The sequence below is a fragment of the Pristiophorus japonicus genome, chromosome 1 (genome assembly GCF_044704955.1).
Source record: "Pristiophorus japonicus isolate sPriJap1 chromosome 1, sPriJap1.hap1, whole genome shotgun sequence".
Lineage (NCBI taxonomy): Eukaryota > Metazoa > Chordata > Chondrichthyes > Pristiophoridae > Pristiophorus > Pristiophorus japonicus.
In genome coordinates, this window is record NC_091977.1 from 470,764,928 (window position 1) to 470,788,662 (window position 23,735).

Here is a 23,735-nt window from a genome sequence, read left to right on the forward strand (position 1 = left end):
AACCTATGGAATTTTGGAAGATGACAACCATTCGATCGCTACCTCTTTCAAAACTGTAGGGCCTTTCACGACCACCAGAGCCCCAAATTCTTTATAGCCAGTCAAAGTGTTGTCACTGTTGTAGGAAAAGCGGCAGCCAATTTGCGCACAGCAAGCTCCCACAAACTGCAATGTGATAATCACCAGATAATCGGTTTTAGTGATTGTTATGTATTAATGAAGAATCTGACTGGATACTGTGAGCTCAAAGTAAAGTGTGACCGTAGTTTTTTATTGCAGGTCACCAGAGTGCCTCTCCAGCCTATGAGGCCTCCTTAAGTATCTGTGCTCCCAAGGGATTGTGGGATCCCTTGGGACTCCAGAGGATGAGCCCTCTGGTGGCTGTACAAGGTATATACAAGCTTACATACACAACAACACTGACCCCGCCGCCCCCCCCCCCCCCCCCCAAAAGTCAACAGTGTAACTATTTACAAGGTGAGTCGATCTGGGGCCTGTCTTTCCCTGGTTGATCGTCTTGGTGCAAATGCTGGTTTTGGTGAATCGATTGTTGGGCCCTCGCTGAGCTGCCTGGTGTGGTGAGTCCTGCTGGGCTGCTGCGGGAGATGGGTTCTGCTTCGTGGTCAACTGCGGTGTCGGTTGCCACTGGTGTGTATGTTGCGGGGGGGGGGGGGGGGGGGGGGGGGTCAAAGAAGGTAGGATCCAAAGTGGGTTGCTCAGGATAGTCCGTGAATCTGAGTTTGATTTGGTCCAAATGTTTCCGGTGAATGAGTCTATTTGAGAGTTTGACCCGAATAACCCTGCTCCCCTCTTTGGCCACAATAGTGTCGGGAAGTCATTTGGGACCTTGTCCATAATTCAATAGAAATACAGGATCATTGATTCCAATTTCGCGTGACACATTTGCGCGATAATGATCTGTACTTTGTTGAAGCCGCCTGCTCTCTACCTGTTCATGTAGATCAGGGTGAACTAATGAGAGCCTTGTTTTCAGTGCCCTTTTCATGAGCAGTTCAGCAGGTGGAATCCCAGTCAGCAAGTGGGATCCCGTGGGATAGCTAAGCAGGACTCGGGATAGGCGAGTATACAGCGAGCCTTCCGTTACCCTCTTCAAGCCTTGCTTGATAGTTTGTACTGCTCTCTCTGCCTGACCATTGGATGCTGGTTTGAACGGGGCAGATGTAACATGTTTGATCCCGTTACAGGTCATGAAATATTTGAACTCTGCACTGTTAAAACATGGCCCGTTGTCGCTCACAAGGACATCAGTTAGTCCGTGCGTGGCAAACATGGCCCACAGGCTTTCAGTGGTGGCAGCGGACATGCTTGCTGAAATTATCTCACATTCAATCCATTTGGAGTACGCATCTACAAGCACAAGGAACATTTTACCCAAAAATGGGCCTGCATAGTCGACATGGACCCTGGACCATGGTTTGGAGGGCCAAGACCATAAACTTAGTGGTGCCTCCCTGGTTATTGCTTAACTGCGAGCATATGTTACATCTGTGAACACAGAACTCCAAGTCCACATCGATACCGGGCCACCACACGTGGGATCTGGCTATCGCTTTCATCGTTACGATGCCTGGGTGGGTACTGTGTAGGTCATTGATGAAGGTGTCTCTGCCCTTCTGGGGACCACTACCCGATTGCCCCACAGAAGGCAGTCTGCCTGTATAGACATTTCATCTTTGCGCCGCTGGTACGGCTTTATCTCTTCCTGCATTTCCACTGGGACACTGGACCAGCTCCCGTGAAGCACCCAATTTTTTTTACTAAGGACAGTAAGGGGTCCCGGCTCGTCCAGGTTCTAATTTGTCGGGCTGTGACGGGTGATTGCTCACTCTCGAATGCTTCCATAACTATGGCTAAATCTGCGGGCTGCGCCATTTCCACCCCCGTGGTGGACGATGGCAGCCTACTGAGAGCATCGGCACAGTTTTCTGTGCCTGGCCTGTGGCGGATGGCGTAGTTGTATATGGACAACGTGAGCGCCCATCGCATTAGTATTTGTCCCCTTACTCTCGTAAAACAGGGATATTAGTGGCTTATGGTCAGTTTCCAATTCAAATTTTAGTCCAAACAGATATTGATGCATTTTCTTTACGCCATAGACATACACTAACGCTTCTTTTTCAATCACGCTGTCAGCTCTCTGAGCCTTAGACAGACTTCTGGATGCATAAACAACTGGTTGCAATTTCCCAGAATCATTAGCTTGTTGCAATACACACCCGACGCCGTACGACGACGCATCACATGCTAGTATCAAACGCTTACATGGATCATTCAAGACAAGCAATTTATTTGAGCATAACAATTTTCTAGTTTTTAACAAAGGCATTTTCTTGGCTGTTGCCCAATACCCATTCGTCTCATTTACGCAGTAAGGCGTGCAGTGGTTCTAACAGTGTGCTGAGACCCGGTAAGAAATGACCAAAGTAGTTCAGGAGTCCTAGAAACGACCGCAGCTCCGTCATGTTCTGTGGCCTCATTGCATTCTCGATTGCCTCCGTCTTCGAATCGATGGGCCTGATGCCGTCCGCCGCGATTCTTCTCCCCAGGAACTCCACTTCAGGCGCCAGGAAAACGCACTGCGAGCGTTTTAACCTGAGCCCCACGCGGTTGAGTCGACTAAGAACCTCCTCCAGGTTCTGCAGATGCTCGACTGTATCCCGACCCGTAACCAAGATGTCGTCCTGGAAGACCACCGTGCGCGGGACCGACTTCAGTAAGCTTTCTATGCTTCTCTGGAATATCGCTGCGGCTGATCAAATTCCAAATGGGCATCTGTTATAAATGAAGAGACCTTTGTGTGTGTTGATGCAGGTGAGGGCCTTTGATGATTCCTCTAGCTCCTGCATCATGTAGGCTGAGGTCAAGTCCAGCTTCGTGAACGTCTTTCCACCCGACAGCGTAACAAAAAGGTCGTCAGCTTTTGGTAGTGGGTACTGATCTGCAGGGAGAAACGATATAGTTACTTTGTAATCACCACAGATTCTGACGGTGCCGTCTCCCTTGAGGACTGGAACAATCGGACTGGCCCACTCATTGAATTCGATCGGTGAAATTATGCCCTCTCTTTGCAGCCGGTCTGGCTCGATCTCGACCCTTTCTCTCATCATGTACGGTACTGCTCTCGCCTTGTGGCGGATGGATCGTGCCCCCGGAATGAGGTGAATCTGCACTTTTGCTCCTTGGAACTTCCCGATGCCTGGTTCGAACAGTGAAGGGAAGTTGTTTGGCAAGACCTGGGCACATGAAGTGTCATCAGCGGACGAGAGCGCTCGGACGTCGTCCCACTTCCAGCGTATCTTTCCCAGCCAGCTCCTGCCGAGCAGCATGGGACCATCACCGGTGCCACCCAGAGTGGTAGCTTGTGCACTGCTGCATCGTAGGAGACCTTTACAGTAGCACTGCCGATTACGGGAATCAGTTTCTTTGTGTAAGTTCTCAGTTTCGTGCGAGTGGGAGTTAAGACTGGCCTTGAGGCCTTGCTGCACCACAATTTTTATAAAGTCTTTTTACTCATAATGGACAGGCTCGTGCCCAGGCCCAGCTTCATTGACACTGGGAGTCCATTTAATTCAACCTTCAGCATCATCGGGACACACTTTGTGGTAAATGTGTGCACCCCATATACCTCTGCCTCCTCAGTCTGAGGCTCTGGTTCGTCGTGATCCGCCGTGGATCTGTCCCCCTCTGCAACATAGTGGTTTGCAGGATTAACAGAGTTTGCAGCTCACCTGCACATACATTGGAGATGTCCCATTGTTCCAGAGCCCTTGCAAACGTACCCTTTGAAGCGGCATGAATGGAAGCGATGATCACCCCCGCAGCGCCAACAAGGTGTTAATGGCCTTGCATTCATCACCCTTGATGGTGGACTCAGTCATCGGCAGACATGCAGCTGCAGGCATGTGGAGCCTGCCTTGTATGTTGCGATTTGAAAACAACATCACTTTGTTCACAGTACTTGTAGCAGCACTCGTGTGCTGAGAGATTTGCTTAGTATTGTCACTGGTGGCAATGAACGCCTGGGCTATCGCTATGGCATTACTCAAAGTTGGGGTCACTATAGTCAAAAGTTTGCGAAGTATCATTTCATGGCTAATGCCAAGTACAAAAAAGTTTCTGAGCATGTGCTCCAAATGTCCTTCAAATTGGCAATATCCTGCAAGGCGTCTTAGCTCGGCGACATAACTCGCCACTTCCTGGCCTTCAGACCTTTTGTAGGTGTAGAACCGGTACCTCGCCATCAGAATGCTTTCCTTCGGGTTCAGATGCTCCCGGATCAGTGTGCACAAATCATCGTACGATTTCTCTGTGGTTTCGCTGGAGCAAGCAGATTTTTCATGAGGCCATACGTTGGTGCCCCGCAGACGGTGAGGAGAATCGCCCTTCGTTTGTTAGTGTTCGCTTCTCCTTCCAGCTCGTTGGCCATGAAGTATTGGTTGAGTCGCTCAACAAAGGTTTCCCAATCATCTCCCTCCGAGAATTTCTCCAGGGTGCCCACTGTTCTCTGCATCATTGGGTTCGTCATCTGTATCTCGTCACCAGTTGTTATGTATGAATGAAGAGTCTGACTGGACACTGTGAGCTCAAAGTAAAGTGTGACCTCAGTCTCTTTTTTTTTGCAGGTCTCCAGAGTGCCTCTTCAGCCTGTGAGATCTCCTTAAGTACCTGTGCTCCCAAGGGATTGTGGGATCCCTTGGGACTCCAGGGGATGAGCCCTCTGGTGGCTGTACAAGGTATATACAAGCTTACATATACAACAGTGATGTTGATTGAGGGATAAATATTGACCAGGACACCGGGGTTAACTCCCCTGCTCTTTTTCAAAATAATGCCATTGGATATTTTATGTCCACCTGAGAGAGTAGATTTAATGTCTCATCCAAAAGACGGCACTTCCGACAGTGCAACACTCCCTCAGCACTGCACTGGAATGTCGGCCTAGATTTTTGTGCTCAAGTCTGTGGAGTGGGACTTGAAGCCACAAGCTTCTGACTAAGAGGCGAGGGTGGTACCCACTGAGCCACAGCTTAGGATAGTCTGTCTCTAGATTATCAGCTCCTTGTAAATCCTAGCTTCTCCTTTGAGAAGAAGCTAAGTTATCAAGATCAGCAAACAATGACAGATTTCTTTTAATTAAAATAGATTTATGACTTCAATTTTGATGTAGTACCATTTGTGTTACTGTTGTGAATATGATATTCAAACCAATCATGTGCAAGTGTTACATATACTTTGCAAATGTGACATGGAGGCATGATGGATGCCATAGATGCTAGACATCTAATCATAGATAAATAGTGCATTTTTACAATTGGAAATTAATCTAATTCAGGAAGCCCAACCTGCAAGTCAGTTGACATGAGACAAATGAGAGCTGATTATTTTGTTAACTGTACCACATGCTGCCTAGGAAATAGAATCAGATGGCTGAGAGGGAACATGCAGTCAATTTCAGACTGCGACTGGGGAAGTGTCAGTCTTGTAATACTCCACTTTAAAGTTCATTTAAAAAAAAAATGCATTTCAAGGTATAATTTTGTATTTGGCATATTTTTAATATTAAAATGTCAATAGTAATGACATTCAACAATGGTGTATTTTGGCAAATTAAATTATTGTCGACATACTTAACCTTCACAAATAATATTCTGAAATATTATTCCTATATTTTGATAATTAGCTTTATGGTTATTTGTGTCAATTCCATCATTTTAATCACCTAATTGATCAACTTTTCTCAAGTTTGATCACGTAAAAAGTGACTCAATTTTAGTAAAACTTTCATAGATTCCAGAATATAGCTGAAAACTGACTTCAGAATCTAATCCCAGATCAAACTCAACAAATTCTACTCCACTGAAATTTACTTCCCAGTATTGAAAATGAAATTACATTTGTAGTGAGGGGTGATATTGTAGTGCATCAACATTGTAGTGCTCTTTTGATCTCAAATCACAGCCAGAGGGAGTAGCTGAAAAGACATCAGTATCTTTCTTGAAAGAAGCAAAAGAGAAATACTGGCTGATGAATATACCCGAAGTTCTCATAATTACTTGCACCCAAAACAGGTCAGTACTAGCCATGTCCTGGGGCAGATCAGCTTGCCGGCCGCTTGACGAGGGAGTGGAGGGAGAGTGCAGAAGTTGAACAATATAACCAAGTAATCCAAAGCTGAACACACATTAGGCTTGGGCAAAAGGTACAGTATCAATGTTGAAACATACATGATTGTCCTGTTAAAACCAATATTCTTCAAGATACACTTTGATACCAAGGCATTATAAATATCTGTAATTATTTATTATAAAAGAAAATTACCATCCCACAATGGATGAGAAAATTTGTTCTCCATATGCACATAACGCCAAGGGTAACTTGTTTCCTAAGTAAAATGCTCATTTTTCTATGAGATTATGAGCTGTTACTTTCATCCAGGTTCTTACCCTGATATCCAAAGTAAAAATTAAGCTAAAAATGAAAAGTAGAAGCACCATTAATGTTACTATACCTCATAATAGTAGTAATAGTAGTACTAATAGTCGGGCCTTCAATTACCCTAACATAGACTGGGGGGAAACAGAGTAAAGAGCAAGGAGGGTGAAAAATTCCCAAAATGCATACAAGAGAACTTATTCAAAGTTTCTAGCCCAACGATGAATGAAGCAGTGCTGGATCTAGGTCTAAGGAATGAAGTAGGACAAGTGGCATGTATTTCAGTGGGAGAACATCTGGGTAACAGTGAACATATCATTAGGTTTAAAGTAGTTATGGAAAGGGACAAAGAAAAATCAATGGTGAAAATACCCAACTGGGAGAGCCAATTTCAATGATCTGAGAAGGGATCTAGCACAGGGGACTGGAAAAAAAGATTGGCCAGGAAAAACAGTAAATGAGCAAAGGAATGCCTTCAAGGTAGAGATAGTTTCTAAGAACATAAGATGTAGGAGCAGGAGTAGGCCTTTTGGGCCCTCGAGCCTGTTCCGCCATTCAATAAGATCATGGCTGATCTGATCTTGGCCTCAACTCCACTTCCCTGCCCGCACGTCATAACCCTTGACTCCCTTATTGTTCAAAAATCTGTCTATCTCCATCTTAAATATATTCAATGACCCAGCTTCCACAGCTCTCTGGGATGGAGAATTCCAAAGATTCACGACCCTCAGAGAAGAAATTAGTTTGGGTACAAACTAAGCCTATTTCCATAAAGTGGAAAGATGGGGCATCCAAAGCTAGAGCTCTCTGGATGACAAAGGAAATAGATGTTAGAATAAAAAAGAGGTTTATGACCAACGTCAGATTCAGAATACAACTGAAAACCAGGTAGAATACAGAGAGCGCAGAGATAACTGAAAAGGATACAAGTGCAAAAAGAAAGTATGAGAAAAAATTAATAGGCAACAGAAAAAGGAACCCCAAAATCTTTTATAAACATAAACATCAATAGTTCAATGAATGCAAATGTTACACATGTTCAAAACAGGGGAGAAAGATAATCCTAGCAATTACAGGGCAGTCAGTTTAACATCGGTGATGGAACAGCTTTTAGAAACAATAATCCAAGACAGCCACTTGGACTAGCATCAACTAATAAAGGAGAGCCAGCACTGATTGGTTAAGGGAAAATCATGCATGACTAACTAGATTTAAGTTTTTTTGATGAGGTAATAGAAAAGTGGACGAAGACAGTGCAGATAATATTGTGTATATGGATTTTCAAAAGGTGTTTGATAAAGTATCACATATTAGGCTTGTTAGCAAAATTGAAGTCCATAAAGGGGGCAGTAACAGCATAGATCCAAAATTCACTGATAGAAAACAGTTGTGGTGAACGGCTGTTTTTTTTAGACTGGAGGGAGGTACACAGTGGCGTTCCCCAGGGTTCAGTATTAGGACCATTGCTGATATATATTAAGACTTGGACTTGGCGGGTATACAGAGCATAATTTCAAAATTTGCAGCTGACACAAAACTTGAAAGTGTAGTAAACAGTGAGAAAGATAGTAATTGACTTGAAGAGGACATAAGCAGATTGGTGGAATGGGTGGACATGTGGCAGATGAAATTCAATGTAGAAAAGTGTGAGGTGATACATTTCGGTAGGAAGAATGAGACGACACAATACAAGCTAAATGGTACTATTTTAAAGGGTGTGCAAGACCAGTGAGACCTGGGGGTGTTTGTGCACAAATCTTAGAAGATGTCAAGACAGGTTAACAAAGCAGTTAATAAAACATACGGGATCCTGGGCTTTATAAATAGAGGCACAGAGGACAACGGCCATGAAGTTATGCTAAACCTATATAAAACACTAGTTCAGCCCCAGCTGGAGTAGTGTGTCCAATTCTGGGCATCACACTTTAGGAAGGACGTGAAGGCTTTGGTGAGGGTAGAAAAGTGATTTAATAGATGAGTGATTACAGTTAGATGGATGGAAGCTGGGATTGGTCTCCTTAGAGCAGAGAAGGCTAAGATGAGATTTGATAGAGGTGTTTTAAATCATGAAGGGTTTAGATAGAGTAAATAAAGAGAACGTTTTCCCAATGGCTGAAGGGTCGATAACAGACTTAAGGTGATTGGCAAAAGAACCAGAGGCGACGAGGAAAAACGTTTTTTTTAAAAAAAACACAATTGGTTAGGATTTGGAATGTACTACCCGATGGGGTGGTGAATACAGATTCAATACTAGCCTTCAAAAAGGGAATTGCATAAATACTTGGGAAAAAAATTGCAGAGATATGGGGAAAGAGCAGGGGAATGGGACCAACTGGATTGCTCTTTGAAGGAGCCAGTACAGATTTAGATGGGCCTAATGACCCCCTTCTCTGTTGCATTATTCTATGATTCTCCATAGTACTTCATTGGCTGTAAAGCGCTTTGGGACATCTGGTGATCATGAAAAGCGCGATATAAATACAATTCTTGCTTTTTCTAAGTTAATGTCGGAATAGAGATTGGGGGGGGGGGGGGGGGGGGAGTAGAGATATTGGATAGGATGAAAATAGATAGGAGGTGCTCAATAGGTTGGCATCATTCAAAGCTAACAAGTCACCTCGTCCAGATGAGATGCATCCTAGGTTGCTGAGGAAATCTGGGATGGAGATAGCAGAAGCTCCAACTACAATCTTCCAATGGGAAAATAACTAGAAACAATTGCCAAGGACAAAATTAATTCTCACTTGGAGAAGCATGGGTTAATAAGAGATAACTAGCAAGGATGTGTTGAGGCAAATTGTGCCTGACTAACTGGATTGAGTTCTTGATGAAGGGTTGATGAAAGTGATGTTGTATATGTGGGCTCTCAAAAGGCTTTTTGATAAAATACCTCATAACATACTATTCAAAAAATAGAAGCACATGGTACTAAAGGGACAGTGGTAACTTGAGTACGAAATTGGCTAAGGGATAGGTGACAGAGAGTAGTGGTGAATGGATGTTTTTCTGACTGGAGAGAATTATGTAGTGGGGTCCCCCAGGGGTTGGTATTAGGACTATTGCTTAACCTGTTGTATATAAAATAACCTGGACTTCAGTATAGGGAGTACAATTTCAAAGTTTACAGATGATGCAGAATTTAGCAACGTAGTAAATAGGGAGTATGATAGAAGCAGACATCAGCAAGATATAGACAGACTGATGAAATGGCACATCACATTTAATAGTTAAGTGTGAAGTGATGCATTTTGGGAGAAACAACATGGAGAGGCAGCTTAACCTAAATGGTACTATTTTGAGGGTATGCAATAACAGAGGGATCTGGGGTTCACAAATATTTGAAGTTGGCAGATCAAGTTGAGAAGGCAGTTAAGAAAGTGTTTGGGATTGTTGGCTTTGCAAATACAAAAACAAGGAAGTCTTGCTAAACCTTTACAAATCTCTGGTTAGGTCTCAGCTGGAGTATTGTGTAAAATTCTGGGCACTACACTTTAGGAAGGATGTCAAGGCCCTGGAGAGGGTACAGAGGATGTTTGCCATGATGATACCAGGAATATGGGAATTCAGTTATGTGTAGAGATTGTTCTCCTTAGAGAAGAGACGGTTAAGGGGAAACTGAACAGAGGCATCCAAAATTATGAGGGGTTTTGATGGTTTCTCCCTACTTGCTCTGGCAAGTGGGTCAGTAACCAGAGGTTAAAGATTTAAAATAATTGGCAAAAAAACAAGAGGGGAAATGAGGAGAAATTTCTTCAGAGGGTTGTTAAGATCTGAACACACTACTTAAAAGGATGGTGGAATCAGATTCCATAAGAACTTTTAAAAGGCAATTGGACATGTACTTGAAGAGCAGGGTTATGGGACAAAATTAGACAGCTCTTTCAAAGAGCTGTCACAGGCATGGTGGGGCGAATGGCCTCCTTCTGTACTGTAAGATTCTATAATGAGGTATTTATACATGATATTATCCACCGATCTGAAGTAGGTGTCATTGTAACAATCAGGGCTAAATGATATTAGAGCATCGCATTTAAAAATTCTGGTGCCAACTTAGTCCTCTTGCATAAACAGTCATTTTGAAAAAGGCAGAAGTCTTTCAAGGGATAGGTGTTACATACGGCCAGTGTGCAGTTAAGAGGGTAGGGCAGTGGACTGAAATCTTACTTTCATCAAGGGGTCCTTGGCTCCTTTTGATGATGAGGGCTCAGTGGGATTGAAATGTGCGTGTGGGGGTAAGCTGGTGGGGTAGGGTGAAGTAAGGTCATACAAGAGTGATTCACCTGTTCCAAGTGCAGACAGTTCATCAAAATAATCTTACAGGTTTGAGGGGCATGCTGGATTGGACTACAGCATCTTCCCAATGCTGGCAATAGGCTCAAAATTCTTGGAAGAGAAGTCATCTGATGAAAGGTCATCGACCTGAAATGTTAACACTGTTTCTCTCTCCACAGATGCTGCCTGGTCTGCTGAGTATTTCCAGCATTTTCTGTTTTTATTTCAAAAGTCTTGGAATTGGGTCGAGAGGTTGGTGAGGCTGATTGTTGTTCCAATGGCCTGGTTACACAGCGATCAGCTCACCTGCTATACATTTTGACCAAGGGTGGTACATCAGGGAGATGTTTAACTTCTGTGCCTTAAACACGGACTTTTCTGCATTCTTTAGAAAAAGGCAGAGTATGAGATTAAGAAGGTTGTCCAAAAGCTTGGTCAAAGAGGTGAGCTTTAAAGACGGTCTTTAAAAGAAGATTGTGGAGAGGTGGTGTCATTTAGGGAAGGAATTCCAGAGCACCAATGGTGGGTCAAAGTGAGGAGGGATACACAAGAGACCGAGTCAAAGAAATGGAGGGGGAAAATGCATGAAGGCATGTATGTGTGCGTGCCTGCGCTTACAAATGCGCACTTGTATGTGCGTATGTGTGCATGATATGCGTGGGGGGAGTGGGCACGAAAGAGATGAGTTGTAGCACTGCAGGAGGCTACAGTGATAATGAGAGGTGAAGTCAGAGGATAAGAATTTTAAATTTTAAGCATTGGGGGATCGAGACCCATTGTAGGTCAGTGAGGACAGGGGTGTAAGTGGTGTGGGATAGGATATAGGCAGCAGAGTTTTGGATGAGTTGCAGTTTACTGAGAGTGGATGATCGGAGGTTGGCCAGGAGAGCGTTGAAATAGTTGAGTTCAAGTTGACAAAGGCATGATGAGAGTTTCAGCAGCAGATGGACTGAGATTGGGGCAATGGCAGGAGATGTTAAGTAGAAGTAAGCAGTCTTTATGATGGCGAGGATAAGGAGTTAAAATTGTTGACATTGTAAATGGTTTCCTTTCAAAACTGCCGTCCTCGCACCCTCCCCTTCAAAACCCTACCATTGATCCTTGTGTTCTTGCAAACTACCGCTCCGTTTCAAATCTCCCATTCCTCTCCAGTCCTTGAATATGTTGTTGCTTCCCAAATCCATGTCCATTCAGTCCCGCAATTGTATGAATCTCTCCAATCAAATTTTATTCCCTCTCAATCACCAAAATGGCCTTAACCAGAGTCACAAATGACATCCTGTGATTGGAACCCCTCCTCAACCTCTCTGCAGTTTTTGACCACACCCTTCTTCATTATCCAGCTCTGTGGACTGCCATCGCTTGGTTCCATTCTCATCCATGCAATTGTTTCATTTCCCAGTCCCGGCACCATAACTCCAGAGTCCCCCCTCTTTCACATTTATGTGCTGCCCCTTGGCGAAATCAGACATGGAGTCAGCTTCCATCTCGCTATCTTGTCTTTCCTCCATGGTTTGTGTTGTCAGACTACTCTAGTTGTTAACGAGCAGCAATGGCCTCCATCTAAACTTTGATAAGACCAAAGTCATTGTCTTCACACCCTGCCACATACTCCATAATCTTGCCACTGATTCCATTCCCTTGCTAACCACCATTTCAGGCCGGACCAGCATGGTCACAGCCTCAGCATCCTATTTGAGCTGAGCTGTTTCTGAAACCCTATCATCTCCATCACAAAAACTGCCTATTTCCACCTCCACTGCCTGTCTTCACCCCTACCTCAGCCTGTCTATCTAGTGTCACCAAATGCTTGATCTGTACTTTGGAACATAGGAATAGGAGTAGGCCATTCAGCCCTTCTTGTGGAGAGCACCAGTTTAAATAATCACAGGACAGGAGAGTGGAGAGCTCCAGTTCAAACAATCGCAGGACAGAAGTTAGATCAATTGTCTTTGGAATGATACTTCTCATTGTGCCTTTTGATCTACCGGACAATGATTTCATTAAAGACAGCTAGAGACTGATTTAACTTTCAATTACTCAAGTTCTGATTTTAAATTTACTTATAATGAATCTGTATATTAATCAATTTTGTTTTAATATAATTGATCTTGATTATACTGATTCTTTTATTGTCATCAACCTATTCCTATGTAAATTGAGTTTTTTCCCCATGTCTATTTGCATGCACATTTTGGCTGCCGCTTCGGACCCGAGCCATTCACTTCTATTTCCACTTCCTTCTCCCGCTTTTTCTTTTCTCTCTATCCCTCCCTGATCAGTCTCTCCTGTTGTCATGCCGTCTTTCATCTCTCCTCTCTGAGATACTCTGTCCTCCCAAATCCCTACCCCAACCCTTCATTACTCTTCGATCTTCCTACTCTCCTGCCGCCGTCCTAAGCTCAACTTCCTTTTAGACAAGCCTGCAGCTTCCCTCTGTGCCTCTCTTGGCATCCTCCGAAGGGCCCACCGTGGCACTCGTTGCTGTCTTCTCACAAGCAGCAACCCCAACTGTCCCATCCTCCTCTCTCACCGACCTTGCCCAGGAGGGGCTAACCTTGCCATTCATTCCTCCAAGCGCTGACCTTGTGTATGCTGGTAGTGGATCAACCATCATTGATCCTCACTGGATCTCCTTGCAGAATGTGTTTTTTCTACATGAACAAGGCCCTTGCCATCCATGATTGCATCGGCATCATGGCTCTGATGGAAACTTGGCTGAGGGATGATGACACCTTACCTTTAAACAAAGCCTCCCTGCCTGGCTATACCTTCCACCACCTGCCCAGCCCAGACCGCCGTCGCTCTCATCACCAAATCATACCTTGGTCTGTCCCCCTACTCCCCACGGCACTTTCCCCTCCTTTGAACATCTCACCTTATTCCACCCTTCTCATTTAAAATTCTTATTCTCTACCGCCCACTCAAGTATGATAAAAATGTTATCACGGATATATCTTCACTGCTTTCCTCCCTCAGCCTCTGTACCGAACAACTTCTCATCCTCAGTGATTTCAACCTCCATCTCAATTCATCATGCTCTCTTCTGTGAGTTCACTACCCTCCTGTCCTCCCTTAATCTCTCCCTCCATGTGAATTCATCAACCCATAATCACAGTCACACCCTTGACCTTGCCATCTCTTGCTATTTCTACTGTGTCAATTACAGATGCCATCTCTGACCATTTCCTTGTATTGCTTTCCACCCACACCCTCCTTTCCCCCACCCTACTTCCTTCTGCATCTGCCCCATGAAATAGAACTCTCCAAACTCTCTTACAACAGCACTTATCAACTTCAAACCGTCCTGCCTTTGGCCCTCCTTTCACCATAATATTTCTGCAGCCATCGATTTGCTGAGCCACACCTTCACCACCACCTTTGATGCCCTAGTCCCTATTAAAACCATTACTCTCTCTCACTCTGGCCATTCCCCCGGTACAGCCCTCATCTTCGCTCCCTCAAATCCAAGGAGCGCAGACTTATTGTGGCGGACAACTGGTTTAGCCATTCACTGCCAGAGCTGGCTGGGCCCCACATAAAGCATTATCAGGTCCTACTCTTGTCTGCAAAAACTGTTCACTATTACAGGATCATTCTGGAATGCAAAGATAACCCCCGGCTACTTTTCTCTACTGCTAACCGTCTTCTGAAACCCCTCTCCCCACCACACTCACCTCCAACAAGTGTGAGGAGCTCATGGACTTCTTTGCCTCAAAGATTGAGACCATCCGATCAGCTGTGAGTTCCCTTCCCTCCAGTCACCCACCGGGCCAAACTTCCTCTGAGGCGCCCCCTTGCCACAGCCCTAAACTCGCATCTTTCTCGAGTTTCTCTGATTGCCCCTCATGAACTCTCCATGCTCATCTTGTCTATGAGACCCACTTCCTGCTCCCATGACCCTATTCCCATTGAACTGACCATCCAACTTCCTTTTTTGGCTCCCGCGTTAGCCGACATTGTTAAAGATTCTCTCATAGAAACATAGAAAATAGGTGCAGCAGTAGGCCATTCGGCCCTTCGAACCTGCATCACCATTCAATATGATCATGGTTGATCATGCACTTCAGAACCTCATTCCTGCTTTCTCTCCATACCCCTTGATCCCTCCTCAGGTACTGTCCCCCACCTCCTTCAAATCTGCGGTCGTCTCTCCTCTCCTCAAAAAAACAACCATTGATCCCATTGTGCTTGCTAGCTACCGCCCCATCTTCTCCAACCTCCCTTTCCTCTCCAAAGTCCTTGAACATGTTGTCGCCTTCCAAATCCGTGCCCATCTTTCCTGGAACTCCATGTTTGAATCCCTTTAATCTGGTTTCCGCCCGTCACAGTACCGAAACGGCTCTCATCAAAGTCACAAATGCTTGTCCACAGATCCCTGAAAGTGGGCCAGGTGGATAAGGTGGTTAAGGAGGCACACGGAATGCGTGCCTTTATTGGCCGAGGCATAGTGTACAAGAGCAGGGAGGTTATGCTTAAATTGTATAATGCACTGGTTAGGCCACAGCTGGAATACTGCGTGCAGTTCTGGTCGCCGTATTATAGGAAGGACGTGATTGCACTGGAGAGGGTGCAGAGGAGATTTACGAGGATGCTGCCTGGAATGGAGAATCTTAGCAATGAGGACAGATTGGATAGGTTGGGTTTGTTCTCCTTGGAACAGAGGAGGCTGAGGGGAGACCTCATTGAGGTGTATAAAATTTTGAGGGGCCTGGATATAGTGGATAGCAATGGTCCATTTCCCTTGGTGGTGGGGTCAATTGCGAGGGGACATAGGTTTAAGGTGGTTGGTGGAAGGTTTAGAGGGGATTTGAGGGGAAGCTTCTTCACGGAGAGGGTTGTGGGGGTCTGGAATTCACTGCCTGGAAAGGTGGTAGAGGCAGAAACCCTCACCACATTTAAAAGGTGCTTGGATGGGCACTTGAAGTGCCGTAACCTGCAGGGTTACGGACGTAGAGCTGTTAAGTGGGATTAGACTGGATAACCTCTTGTTGGCTGACGCAGATACGATGGTAAGTCCTTCAGGGAATCTAATACCGCCAGAGTGGTTTCCTGGACTAGTTTTGATCGCCTGGATGGGTCGGAAAGAAATTTTCCCAGATTTTTCCCCCAATTGGCCTGGATTTTTATCTTGTTTTTTGCCTCCCAGGAGATCGCATGGCTCCGGATCAGGTGGAATGTAAAATGTTGCGATGCATGGGGCATCGCAGTTGTGTGGGACGGACTGGTTGGGCTGGATGCTCTTTACCTGTCCACCATTGTTCATAGGTTTATATGTAACCTTCAGGGCTGCTGACAGAGGGCTGTGTGGCTCTTTGTCGTCCGGCGTGGACACGATGGCCGAAATGGCCTCCTGCGCTGCAAATTTCTATGTTTCTATCTACGCTGAAACCACTCAGCTCTACCTCTCCATCACTTCTCTTGACCCCTCCATGATCTCTAAATTGTCAGACTGCTTGGCCGACATCCAGTACTGGATGAGCAGAAATGTTCTCCAATTAAATATTGGGAAGGCCGAAGCCACTGGTCTTCGCCACTAACTGCATTCCCTAGCCACTGACTCCATCCCTCTCCCTAGCATCTATCCGAGGGTAAACCAGAGTGTTCGCAACCTAGACGTCATATTTGACCCTGAAATGAGCTTCTGGCCACATATCCACGGCATACCCAAAACCGCCTATTTCCACGTCCATAATATTGCCCGCCTCCGCCCCTGCCTCAGCTCATCTGCTGCTGAAACCCTTTATCATGCCTTTGTTACTTCTAGACTTAATTACTCCAATGGTCTCCTAGCTGGCCTCCCACATTCTAACCTACGTAAACTTGAGGTCATCCAAAAATTCGGCAGCCTGTTGCCTAACTCGCACCAAGTCCTGATCACCCATCACCCCTGTGCTTGTTGACCTACATTGGCTTCTGGTTAAGCAACACCTCGATTTCAAAATTCTCATCCTTGTTTACAAATCCCTCCATGGCCTTGCCCTTCCTTATCTCTGTAATCTCTTCCAGCCTCACAACCCCACGAAATGTCTGCGCTCCTCAAATTCTGCCCTCTCGATCATAACTGTTCAATAATCAGTGGCCGTGCGTTCAGCTGCCTGGGCCCTAAGCTATGCAACTCCCTCCCTAAACCTCTCCGCCTCTACCTCTCTTTCCTCTTTTAAGGCACTCGGTAAAACCTACCTCTTTGACCAAGCTTTGAGTCATCTGACATAATTTCTTCTTATGTGGCTCGGACTCAAATTTATTTGTTTTGTCTTATAACACTGCTGTGAAGCGCCTTGGGACGTTTTACTATGTTAAAGGCGCTATATAAATAAAAGTTGTTATTGTTGTTGTTGTTCAATTAGATTAATGGTGGATGATCTGTACCTCAACTCCATTTATCTGCCTTAGCTCCATATTCCTCGATACCCTTACTCAACAAAAATCTATTACTATCTGTCTTGAAAGCTCCAATTGTCTTAGCATCTGCAGCCTTTTGGGGAACAAAAATCAAGATTTCTACTACCTCTGGAAAAAATGTAACCTGATTTTGCTCCTGAATGGCCTAGCTCTAATTTTATGTTCCCTTGTTCTTGATTCCACCACCAGAGGAATTTGTTTCTAAGTATCTACCCTATCAAATCCTTTTTAACATGTTAAACACCTCAATCAGATCACTCAAGGGAATGCAAGCCAAGTTTATCCAACTAAATATTGGGAAGACCAAAGCTATTGTCATCGGTCCCTGCCACAAATTCAGTTCCCTAGCCACCGACTCCATCCCTCTCCCTAGCACCTTTCTAAGGCTGATCCAGACTGTTCACAACCTTGGTGTCATATTTGACCCGGAGCTTCCAACCACATATCCGTGTCATAACCAAGACCGCCATTTTCCACCTCCGTAACATCACCCAACTCTGCCCCTGCCTCAGCTCATCTGCTGCTGAAACCCTTATCCATGCCTTTGTTACCTCTAGACTTGACTATACCAACACACTCCTGGCTGGCTTCCCACTACCCTACGTAAACTTGAGACCATCCAAAACTCTACTGCCCATGTCCTAACTCGCACTAAGTCCCGTTCACTCATCACCCCTGTGCTCACTGACCTCCATCGGCTCTCAGTTAAGCAACATCTCGATTTTAAAATTCTCATCCGTGTTTTCAAATCCATCGATGGCCTCGCCCTTCCCTCTCTCTAATCTCTGCCAGCCCCATATTGCGCCCACGAGATATCTGCGCTCCTCCAATTGTGGCCTCTTGAGCATCCTTGATTTTAATCGCTGAATCATTGATGGCCGTGCCTTCAGCTGCCAAGCTGAATTTCCTCCCTAAAATTCTCAGCCTCTGTTTCCCCCATTAGGACTCTCCTTCAAATCTACCTCTTTGACCAAGCTTTTGTCATCTGCCCTAATTTCTCATGTGGCTCAGTGTCAAATTTTGTTTTATAACGCTCCTGTGAAGCGCCTTGGGACGTTTCACGATGTTAAAGGTGCTATACAAATACAAGTTGTTATTGTTCTTTACTGAATAAACCTAGTAAATATTACATATACAGTAGTACAAGTTTACTTATTGAAATTGCAAACATAGGCAGCTTCAGATCAAGTGAGCTGGTACTGCATTCATACCTATTTTATTCTTGTTCAACTGCAAAAATTAGATTGGTAATGTACATAAATCGTCAGCAGGAAGAAAGTAGGCACATGGGCAAATATTTACTGCAGCAATTCCTGAAGAACAGCTGTGCAGTCACGGAATCATATGACTCAATGTAAACACCAAGAGAACATGATGAACAGTTACAAAACCACATTTTTGCAATAGTACAAACTTCATTTTTTTTACACATAGACAATTGGTAATTGAAATTCAAGGATGAACGATAGCGAAAAGGAGACGAAAAGAAAGATCTGCTCTGCAATAAAAATTTGACGCCTCTATGGAACGATCTAATAAAAAAAATCTATTGTATCTGAAATTTAAAAAAAGAATGGATGGCGATTCAGAAATAACTGAGAAAAAAAAGCAGCTGGAATCATGACTGGAGCCAACCAAATTGCAACAGAAACCTGATGCTAAGTAACTTGTACTTGTCAATTCTGGCTGCTACTGAATGAAGTCAAACATGCTTTTAATTTGGGAAGATTCTAATTTTCAGGTCATGAAATAACCTCAATTTTTTCTGTACTTGTTCCAAATCTATATTTTTATGCACGAGTGTGTGAATTAACCCTTTTAAGACAACAAACACATTTTCATAAAAACTTAGCTTTTTCTTTTCACCTCCAAATAGCAAAGTAGCACTAAAATGTGATTGACATATGTGCTCTTAGAAAGGGGATGCAAATAAATATCCACTGACCCTTCCAGTTAATATTTATCATACACGCTCATTATTGAGGCATTTTGATCATAATTTGCAACTATTCAGAAAGGTGAAAAAAACATCCACTACACGGACTGCAGCAGTTCAAGAAGGCAGCTCACCACCACCTTCTCAAGGGCAATTAGGGATGAGCAATGAATGCTGGCCTCGTCAGCGACACCCACATCCCATGAATGAATTAAAAAATCCTCAATAGGCAGACTAAATAAAAACAGGATCTAAATTATAAGTATTACCAAGTTTTTTTAATAGTGCTCTGTAAAATAAATTTACTGGATGAAACACCAAAAATAATATATTATCCCATTTAAAATGCATCGATTGCTCAAATAAAAACAGCCACTTAAAAAGTAATTTCTGGGGAACAGACAATTTATCAACATAACTGGTTGAGCCAGTAGCTACAGCATTGCAGTTGAACTATAAAAACTCAAGTTCAATTCTATTTCAAATGATATTAGCACAGGTACTATGGGCCCAATTTCCCCCAAACCCTTTTTTTGGCGCATTTACCCTAAACATGAAAAAAAGTGGCCTCATCCTGCCCGCTCTGCCGAGTCTCCCGTGTCCTAGCATAGTGCAGTGGGGGGGGGGGGGGAGGGCGGAGCAACAGCCCAGTGCAGAAAACACTGCCGGCAGCTGCGCGCATGCGCAGTGGAGTCTGCGCGCATGCTCTTTGCCCTCCCAGCGTGTCCTGCAGGCTGTGAGCAGGACCCGATGCTCAGCCGAGTGGTCTCCTGCACTGGCCGGTCGGCCCACTGACTAATGGGCCAAGGTAGGACTTGAGTTTTATTTTTTATTTATTGATGGTTGTGCTTTGTTTAGTGAGGAGAATTTTGATTGCCGGGGGGTGGGGGGGGGGTGGGGATGGTAGGAGAGTTTTGATCGGGGGGGGGGGGGGGAAAGAAAGAGTGTTTTGATGGTTGATGGGGCAGGGTGAGAAACAATGTTTTGGTGGTGTTGTGGCGGGGCGGGGCGGGGGGGGGGGACTTTAAAAAAAAAACTTGTTTCTGGCATAAAGATAGGACTTCTATTTTTTTATTTGTTATTGATTGATTGCTTATTACTTTTTGTGCTTTGTAAGTCTTGGTGCAGGTCTTCTCAGCTTCCTTCTATTTTTTAATTTGTTATTGAATGCTTATTTTTGTGCTTTGTTTAGTGCTTTGTAAGTCTTGGTGCTTTAAATGTACTAACCTGCACCGAATTCTTAACTGCCCGCAATGTTTTTCAGAGCTGGCCACATACGCTGACCTTAGTGATTTGGAGTAAGTTTTAGCTGGCCAAAGTGACATAAATGGGATAAGTGGCTGGGAATGCCCCCTTTTGAAAAAAAAACTCAACTAAAAGAAATCGTACCTAACTGAGTTACTCTGGAGCAAGTTTATTGGGGAAAATGGCATTTTTTAAACTTACGCCAGAAAAACCAACTTACTCTTTAAAAAAAATTGGAGCAAGTCATGGCCAAAATTGGGCCCAATAAAAGTATTTCGCTCTTTCTATAAATCCCCCAATTTATGATGTGTTGTACTAATTTTGCTTGGATTTATAATTTTTCTGCATAGTTTGGTGATTAAGGCTTCAATTCACAAATGCCATGGTAGACTTAGAGAAACAAACCAGGAAAGAAAAGTAGATTTCTAATAATCTTTTATTCCATTACTTTATATACAAGCACCTTAAGGTAACCAAGCAATTGGGAAAAAAATAAGACTTGAATCCAAGCAGCATAGACTAGCATCAGATACTCTTTAGGTCACAAATGGTATTCATCGCTATGTTTAGTACTTCTGCTGCTAAAAGACACGACAAGAAATGCATCATCAATATTGACAACAAGGAAAATGATGCACACGATCATGAGCTGACAAGCACTGTTAAATGACCGTGTTAGCCAGTACAAGCGATTACCTGAAAAGTAGTGTGAAAAACTGAGAACATTCAATTGTGCAGCTTGGGTGAATGAAAATATGGAGTAAATTGAGAAAATCAAGTTAATCGAGTTAAGAATTAAAAATGGTAAAAGTGGAAAGGTGCAGCTTAGATCACATGGCAGATTGGAATTTTTAAAAAGGAGATCAATAGATTTTTGTGAAGTAAGCGTATCAATGGATAAGGAAAAAGGCAGGTAAATGGAGTTGAAGTACAGAACAGCCATGATCTAATTGAATGGCTGAACAGGGGCAAAATGGCCTACTCCTGTTCCATGAGGCCATGAAACTAAATTTTCCTATGATACAAATAAGCCAGCAAAATTAGACAAAGTAATGCTTCAATGTTTTGTCTGTATCGTTAAACAAAGGTCAACCCAAATTGAAATCAAATTAATTTAAAAATTCTTTCATAAATAACTGTTGAGAAATTTATCTTCAAAAGCATCAATTTTGTAAGATTTCACATTTATTTCTAAAAACTATATATGGACTGACTGCTGGGAGGGGACCATAAGATTTCATTATATTTAACACATATGACATCAGTAGGTTCAATGGTAAGACTGGGAGAATGGAGTCCAGCACCATCATGTTGTCAGCAACACAGCAGACTGAAAATGAACATGGGAAGATTTTAAATGGTGAGGAGGATTTTTCTTACATAAAGATGTCCCAAAGTCCTCAAGTTCAGTTTATTGGTAAGCAAGCTGAAGGCATGCAATATTAAATATACAGTTAAGTAAAAAATTGGGGTGCAGCTTATTGACAAACTAGAAACGGTATAGTGGAATTTTGATGTTCAGTTTCTCCATTTGTAAATGCAGGGGTTAATAAATTTAACTCTGCAAATTTGGCCATGTTTTTTTTTTTAGACACACACATACCAGTATTGCAATCAGGTTACTGAGTATACATAGATTTATTTAGTTTCTTACCCAAATACTAATGTGCCATCCTTCTTAATCCCAAACTGTGCGTTTTGAATTCCCTTTCCATCTTGCACCAATTTTCCATCACTCACAACATTACCCAAGCAATGTCCTGTGTTGACGTCAAAAAATCCACCATTCTGAGCCACTAGGCACGTCCTGGATTTTGTAGTTTCCTGTACTGTTGCTCTGCAAGACTGACTGCATCCTCCTGGTTTGAGTGGTTCTAAAACGGAGACTGTTCTCAATGGATTGTTCACAAAAGTGAAGTGGCCAGTGACTGCTTTCTGCTTTCCGTCATCAGTGGGAAGGTTTGAAACAAATACAGTAGTTTTAGCTATAGGAAGATCTTTGGATTTATCAGCAGGCCAGGTTTCATGTGTCACATTCCCAAAAATTAGAGGCTGACAATCTCTGACATATCTGTGAGTATGCTGAGAACCATGCTCCAAAGGGTAGTACGGAAACAGATCGTTTAAAGAAGCCCTGCAAAAGGAGTATACAAGATTATCAAATACATAAAAAGGCACAAAACTCTAAAACTAATTGAAAAGCGATAAAGAGCAAACATAAAATAGTATAACCCAGTCCTACTTTTTAAAATAAGCAATATATTTAGTATACAATGGGGGGGAATTTTAACCCCCATGGGTGGGTGGGTGATTAAAAATGTTTTAAATGAGAAACCCGACCCTATCTCGCCCACTTCCGGTTTAAAGGAGACAGGGGGTGTTTGACCAATCTGCTTTCAGGAGAAAGGTCGGTCACTAAAATATTTTAAGGAGGCCGTGTGCCTCCATTTTAACTTCACTTTTACTTTTAACACTCGCAGGCTGGGTTTCCTGGGTCTTGGGAAACCCAGCAGATGAAAGGATGAGAGATGGTCCTGATTCTTCAGGCAAGTGCTGCTTCTGGGCCAGAAGGAGCGGGAGTGCTTCTCCCAGGCCCACCAAGCAAACCTGTCCACCCACAACAGACCCCCAAGATCCAAATTCTGAAGACCCCGAATGCTCCCTGACCCCGCGATCCAAACCCCAAAGACCTGAATCTCTCCCCAACATCCCTATCCAAATCCAAACTCCGAAGAGCCCGAATGCCCGCGATCCAAACACTGAAGCTCCCGATCGCTCCCTCGCTGATTTCCCGCCCGACAGGCAGCCAGGCTGTCAATCTGGCTGGCTGTTGGGTGAGAAATCTGTTGAAAAAAATTAAAAACAGGTCCTGCCATTAAATTTGGCAGGACTTGTGCGAAACTGGTATTTCCGGTTTTCCTGTGTGCAAATCCCAAACCTCCTCGCCGCTCTCTTCCCGCCTCAGTTATTATTAAGGGCAATGACTCTGTAAGGCTATAGCTGGGATATCTATTAATGGGAACTTTCAAAGAGCAAGTCTGTTTTTCAGCCATCAATTAGCTCCCAATACATTGAAATTAACACTAATGGGCTTTATTTAGTGAGATAATGCATTAAATGTCATCTAATTTCCATAAGGACATTGTAATGAATGAAGTTTAACTGCATCAGGCCTGAGCACCAACTCCAATCAGCATGTAATTGTGCCTCACAACTACCAAAGTTGCATAAAATTATAGGTGTTTTTATTATATGGTGAAAAACAATGCTAACACCTTAGTTGTAAGTTTTGCCTGCAATGCCTCAATGAAGAGCTCTGGCTACACTAACAGGCTATTCCTAACTGCACTCTTTTCTAAAATACATTTTAAGGGTATATTCTAGCAAAATACTGCAGATGCTGGAAATCTGAAGTAAATAAATG

At 43.7% G+C, this 23,735-nt stretch overlaps 1 protein-coding gene across 2 annotated transcripts in view; it reads right to left on the minus strand.

The window, feature by feature from the left end:
* nagpa (N-acetylglucosamine-1-phosphodiester alpha-N-acetylglucosaminidase) overlaps positions 1-23,735 on the minus strand; it is a 141,377-nt gene that overhangs the window by 72,901 nt on the left and 44,741 nt on the right. For both annotated transcript variants that reach the window (XM_070894405.1, XM_070894412.1), the window contains one exon: positions 21,966-22,445. In XM_070894405.1, the coding sequence (XP_070750506.1) occupies positions 21,966-22,445 (480 nt within the window). The remainder of the gene's footprint in view (positions 1-21,965; positions 22,446-23,735) is intronic.